This window comes from Bombyx mandarina, chromosome 05 (genome assembly GCF_030267445.1).
Source record: "Bombyx mandarina strain Sakado chromosome 05, ASM3026744v2".
Taxonomy (NCBI): domain Eukaryota; kingdom Metazoa; phylum Arthropoda; class Insecta; order Lepidoptera; family Bombycidae; genus Bombyx; species Bombyx mandarina.
Window position 1 is genome coordinate 5525529 of NC_143212.1, and position 6381 is coordinate 5531909.

A 6381-nucleotide genomic window follows, 5' to 3' on the forward strand; every position below is an offset into this window, starting at 1 on the left:
ACCGTGATCAAAAGCGGACTCTCGGTTAGTGATTAGCTGGCGATGATGTACAGAAAAACATATGTAGATAATTAGTAGGTAAGTAGATATGTTTTTTATTGAATCGTATTTATTATAATAAAATTCTATTTAAGCCACTGTAATTTATTACATAACAACGAAATGTACTTAAAAACCGTGTTATTTCGCTATCAATGAGCAATTTTTCAGATTTGACGGTAATTTATGCAAATTTGAAATAAGAAAAGCCTCATTGATAATAAAAATGTCATAAATCTGTTGGTAATATATTATTTTATTAGAAGTCGGCATATACACTACTTGATGGTATAAATAAACTCATTTCGAAATTAGATTAAAATGCAGGGAAGTAATTTTTATATAATTTTATGTTTATTGATGATGCTCTCCATGGTTCACACCGATAATAAAGTAAGTCTACATAAATAAAATAACTATTTTGTATTCATAAAATATCGACCTTTGCTATAAATTTACAATTTTTTTCTATTGTTTTTCTTTTGATTATGACCTTATGAATATATATTGGTGTGACAAATAAGACAACTTTTTTTATTTTGTATTAGGCGGTTCTTTTATTAAAAATTTTATTTCTACAATTTTCGAAAGCTCTTTCCGCAAATAAAGATTTTGCCTCGAGAAATTTCATTCCTTGAAACCCTAGATTGAGGTGCTCGAAAGAGGGGGTATTCTTTTGAGGTTAAGTATTAAATTTAGTAGAGTTTTCTCAGTAATCGAAATTCAACCATAAACACTGGTGTCTCATGACTTAGATTCATATTATGTGCAATTTTTATTTTTTTTATTTGCATATTTTCTTGTTGAGGTACGAAAAATCATTTTCCATTTTATTTTCATTATAAACCTTAAACTACCTTTAAGCTTAATCTGCCTGTCTAATAGTAATAACTACCTGTAGTTAGCACAATCTTCAAATGTCGACGTATAACAAACATCTAAGTAGTTCGTGAATACGAAAACTGTAAATTTAGTTTTAATTCTGTCTGCGATTAGCGAAAGCCGAAAATAATAATGAAAAATAGATTATCACTGCAGAGAATAAAAAATATATAATACAAAATATGTATTTGATTTTTATTTAGAAATAAATATTTAGTTTTTAATATAAGGTTTTCATTAAATATCATTATGAATGTTTAATTTAATAACATCTATCATTAACTAACATATCGGGGTCATGTTGGTGTCTGTGGATGTTTGGACATACCATAGACAATTTGGAATAATGATACTTATACATATTTATATACATGACATCTAAGCTAAACATTTTAATTTTCTGTCAGTGAGGTCATTAACTCCTATATTACATAAAATGCTGTATTGTTATATAATTATTAAGTCATTTGTATAATAAATCCCTAAGTATAAGTTTTATGATAAATATCTCTAGTCCTGCACGAATAAAATTGAATACGAAAACCAGTACCTTAAGTAGCTTGATTCCTAAAATAATCACGTTTATTGTTTAGTAGCGATGTTGAGTGCTTACAGACGCACGTAAAAAGTATTTTTTCTTTTAAGCGATATAAGGGCTTCTTCACAATGCCGAGATTAAAATAATTACTGGTGGTGGTTATTTTTGGCGTGAAGCAGTAATGCGTTTCGGTTTGAAGGGTGGGGCAGCCGTTGTAACTGTACTGAGACCTTAGAACCTATATCTCAAGGTGGGTGGCGCATTTACGGCCCAAGCTAGGACGGTCAGCTGTGTTATGGGTAATAGAAGTCCACATATGTGTATAGTTGAAGAAAAGTTGATACTCCGACCGGGAATCGAATTCCTTGATATAGTAGTCTTTTGATTTATAACTTCATAATTGTCTTCTGATAGTTTTTGTTGGATTTAACTTATGAAAGGACTTAAGAGTCAACATATAAGTTGGTAGTAGAGTTCCAACTGAGTCACCTTTTAGCACCAAAAACTACTAATGGATTGATGCAAAAAGTAATTAAAAGTATTAAGTCATTCCAGTAATTTCCAGAAAGTTTGTCATTAAGTATAACAAGAATTGTTCTTTAATGCAATAAAAATAAGACATACATTACAGGTAGATTTAAAAAATATATGTTTCTTTTTTTTTCAGATATATTCTAGATACGCTATGGCTGATGGTGATGCAAATTTTAGAAACATGATGGAGGAGTTGTTTCCTGATTATCCGCAAATCATTACATCACTACTAGATTGCTACAGGGAATCGCTGCATTCAGTAGCAACCTTAAATAATTTTGCTAAATGCATACAAGAGAAAACTCAAGTTAAGCTTTTGATTCACTGAACTAAATTCTGTAATAATTGAATAAAATAAATATTAATTCAAAATTCCTTTGTTTTAAATTCATCAGGTGAACACGTAAATTCCCTGAACAATGTTGTATTTATGTAAATGAATGATTTATCGGCGTTGGCTGAATATCATAGAACAAAAGATAATTATTTGACAGTTGCCTGAATCTGGCTGACGACATTTTCAAGATAAGCTTGCATATTTCTAAATTCCGAACAACATTCGCATCGTCTAGCTCGTCCGATTACGCTGGTGTAAACCTATTAGTTTACCAGCTTAGGTGGAAAAAAAGACTGTCTACCGTACTATTTCACCCACTCAGTGGAAGATCTTCCCTTTGTTCCCTCAGTGGAAGATCTTCCGCTACTCCCAAATATTCTGTTAGATATTTTTTTTTTAATATTTTCATCTTAGCTAAAATGTTTGTATGTGGGTGGACAAAAAGAAAATATGCAATAGTATTTGTTGTTGATTAATGAATAATTCTAAATCTTAAAAATCTTATAATTGATCCAAAAACTTCAGACGATTGGCTAGTAATAACTAATTTTTTTCTGTTGAAGGATTCGTAAAGGAATTAATTAACAATTAATTACTTGACATTATTTCTTTTTCGTAAAATTAAGTAGCTTAAAGTAAAACTAGACAAACGTGTTAATATTTTGAACAGTAATGTTTTAGTATAAAACATATTGCTCAGTTTTACGAAACGACCTTCATATTTTGCATGCATTCGATGAGATAATATAAAGTTCAAAATAATTTAATTGCTTCTATTTTGATTATGTTCTGAACTACCTAAAAGAATTTTTTGTGGGTCCACCAAATGGTATTTAGTCGTATGGATTCGATAGCTAACTCCAAATATCATGACATAGTTTCGGCTTAAATTTAGTTTTTGTTCGTGGTTCTGGATCTTAAAAAGTGGTTGTATGAAATATCTCTACGAAATATTATAATAGATATTTTTAAATATAATATAATAATATCATAAGCAGTGTGAACGCATGCGCTTAATACGCTGTATTGTTAAGCTCATCTATTCAAGCTTGTTGAAGTATATGCACACATATCTGTTTTTATGAAGATTTATTTATAAATATAGACGCCGCATTTAGTATAAATTGACTTGCCAATATTATTTTACATTAGTCTGCTATCTGACGCGGTAAAGATCCCAACTAAATTCACAATGACGTCTAAAGTATTATTGTCCTGCGTGGTTCTCGCAGTGTTGGCTACTACAGCTTTAGCAGAGGATTCCAGGGTAAGTGTAAATTCATTATGAACTTAATAAGTCTACGCTACTTTGTTAAAATACTTCATTGCATAACAATTCATTGCACTTAAGTACATCAAAATAATGACACGAAGCACCTAAATAACGACAATTTACAGAAAAAGTGAATGAGAAAAATTAAAACTAAAAAGGCCTACAGTGGGCGAATTTATTGCTAAAGCGATCTATCTCTTCCAGTCAACCTTTGAATAGAGATGATTTGGAAATTGGATAGGTTGGATTGAGGAAATTAAATAGAAAACTTGCATAAATACAAAATATATTCGTATCATAAAAAAGGAATATAAATAAATGTTTTTAGAAATTTACCAATATAATACACATATGAAAAAAGAACATAATGTTCACAATATACTTAATGTTTATTAAGATGACCTTGATGTTGCCAATATGTTACCGTTCTATTTCTAAAGCTGTAAATGAGCTAACAAGCTCATAGCTCACACAGTATTCTGTTTGATGAAGTTGATAGACACAACTTAAAATGCAAATTCACCTTGTGACGTAGGACTCATCCCTCAATTTTACTATTACACGAGCTTCTTCGTCAAACCGAAACGTGTTGAAAGTTTTGAAGTTGAAACGTATTGGACCATGTTTAAAAAGTCGATCGTCGTTGGTCATCGACTATCGCCTCGACGACCCGTCGGTTGGGCGTCCTCGGGGTGGCGCCGCGTGTCTGGTTGTAGGGTTGACCGCGGGAAACCCCTACTCTGACCGGGTTTTGACCCCGGACGGAGATCGGACGTCGGGTGTAAGAGTGCAGGGGAGTCGTTTAGTGGGTGGGCCCTAAAATCCTTGGGCCCGCGGTCTGCTCTCAACACCTGCAGATCGTTGAGTCTCACATACCCCGCGCGCCCCCTAGGCGCGGGGACCTCGTAGGAGGTTCGGCCCCCGGCCCGGAAAAAAATTTGTTTAAAAAGTCGATTAGTTAAGAAAAGTAACAAAGATGGGATTGACGTAAAAAAGTATAGTACACACACAATATTATAGTACACGTAAGGAGGTCCATATCATATTTTCGCAACTTTTGATTGATAAGCCTGATAAAAAGCTTGTTTTTTATAGCGTAAATTAGTGAACAATATTACGACCCACCTAGTGTTGAGGGCTAGGGAAGCTTATATATGTCACATCGTGAATGCTGTCATCCACTTGCGACATGAGGTTTAAGTCTCAATTGTATAATATAACGGCTCATCCTTCAAGCCTTGACTACTTTGCCGCAAAAATAACCATGGCGGAGGTAATAACCATGTAGGCCCTACCACAAATAAAAAGCTTACATTAATTATATTTTTTTATTGCTTAGATGGGTGGACGAGCTCACAGCCCACCTGGTGTTAAGTGGTTACCGGAGCCCATAGACATCCACAACGTAAATGCGCCACCCACCTTGAGATATAAGTTCTAAGGTCTCAGTATAGTTACAACGGTTGCCCCACCCTTCAAACCGAAACGCATTTCTGCTTCACGGCAGAAATGGGCAGGGCGGTGGTGCCTACCCGTGCGGACTCATAAGAGGTCCTACCACCAATTACTAATCAATGTATCGGATAAAACATCTAGTCTAAGGTAAACATCGATTTGTTTGCAGAAACTCGTCAGTTTCGCCCCGGAGGTGGCTAAAAAATTGAAAGTCCTGATTCAGGAGTGTTTGAATGAAAACGGCTTGGGTGAAGACGCGATAGAAGTAATACGTGCCGGTGAATATAGAGAGGACGAACCATTCCAGAACTTAGTTTATTGCGCTTACAAGAAATTCGGAGCGCTCGATGAAAATAATCGAATCATCAGTCAAGTTGCAGCTGCGTCTTTCCCGAAAGACATAGACGTGGTCACTGTTATCGAGAGCTGCGGAAAGGAAGATGGAAATACCCCGGTAGAGCAAGTGTTCAAATACTTCAAGTGCTTCCAGAAAAACTCGCCTGTGCGCATGCAACTGTATTAGTAACAAAATAATTCTGCAACATAATAAAGTGTTTGACGTAATCGTTTTTTTTTTATTCAACTTATTTTTTTTATTGTTGTCTATTATTTCTATTAGGTATCACATTCATGGATCAAGATAGACTAAGCACATTACAATAATATTTTTTATTTTATTTATTGCTTAAATGAGTCGACGAGCTCACAGCCCACCTGGTGTTAAATGGTTACTGGAGCTCCTATAGACTTCTACAACGTAAATGCGCCACCCACCTTGAGATATAAGTTCTAAGGTCTTCAGCAATGCCAGGGGCAGAGCCAAGCCGCTGCCTACCGCTTAATACTCTCCACAAGCCTCTTTTGAAGAAGGATATGTCATAGCGCTCGGGAAACACCGTGGAGGGGAGCTCATTCCAAAGCCGGATGGTACGTGGCAAAAAAGATCTTTGGAAGCGCACTGTAGATGAACGCAGTGGCTTCAGGTAGTATGGATGAACTCTATTCCGGTGCGATGGTAAAAACGAGATGGTGGTATCATCTCAAACAATTGTATCCCATGCGGATAGATGTCATCATCCTGCCTATTTCTGCCGCGAAATGGAAATGCGTTCTAATGTTCTTGTGATGTTTATGGACTTTGGTAATGAGCTAAGTCGAGATTCGCTCGCTTCTGTAATAAATAAAAAATAACAAAATTAAAACGAGTCGTGATTTATAATGCTATTGTATTCGTTTTTATTTCATGTTTTGTTAGCAAATTAATCTACTATTTGCAAACTATAGCTAATAAATGAGACGACGTAGGTAATGTTTTATAAAACT

General features: G+C 34.6%; 1 protein-coding gene across 1 annotated transcript; it reads left to right on the plus strand.

Moving 5' to 3' along the window:
- The first annotated feature begins 3442 nt into the window (after positions 1 to 3442).
- LOC114250110 (uncharacterized) lies at positions 3443 to 5622 on the plus strand. The gene is made up of 2 exons (XM_028183847.2): positions 3443 to 3597; positions 5228 to 5622. Exons 1-2 carry the CDS (start codon positions 3523 to 3525, stop codon positions 5579 to 5581), a joined length of 429 nt encoding a protein of 142 aa, XP_028039648.2. The 5' UTR covers positions 3443 to 3522; the 3' UTR covers positions 5582 to 5622.
- The last annotated feature ends 759 nt before the right edge of the window (positions 5623 to 6381 follow it).

Coding starts and splice junctions, on each gene's coding strand:
- LOC114250110 (XM_028183847.2), top strand. CDS start 3,523: ATGACGTCTAAAGTATTATTGTCCTGCGTGGTTCTCGCAGTGTTGGCT. Junction 3,598..5,227: donor CTTTAGCAGAGGATTCCAGG/GTAAGTGTAAAT, acceptor ATTTGTTTGCAG/AAACTCGTCAGTTTCGCCCC.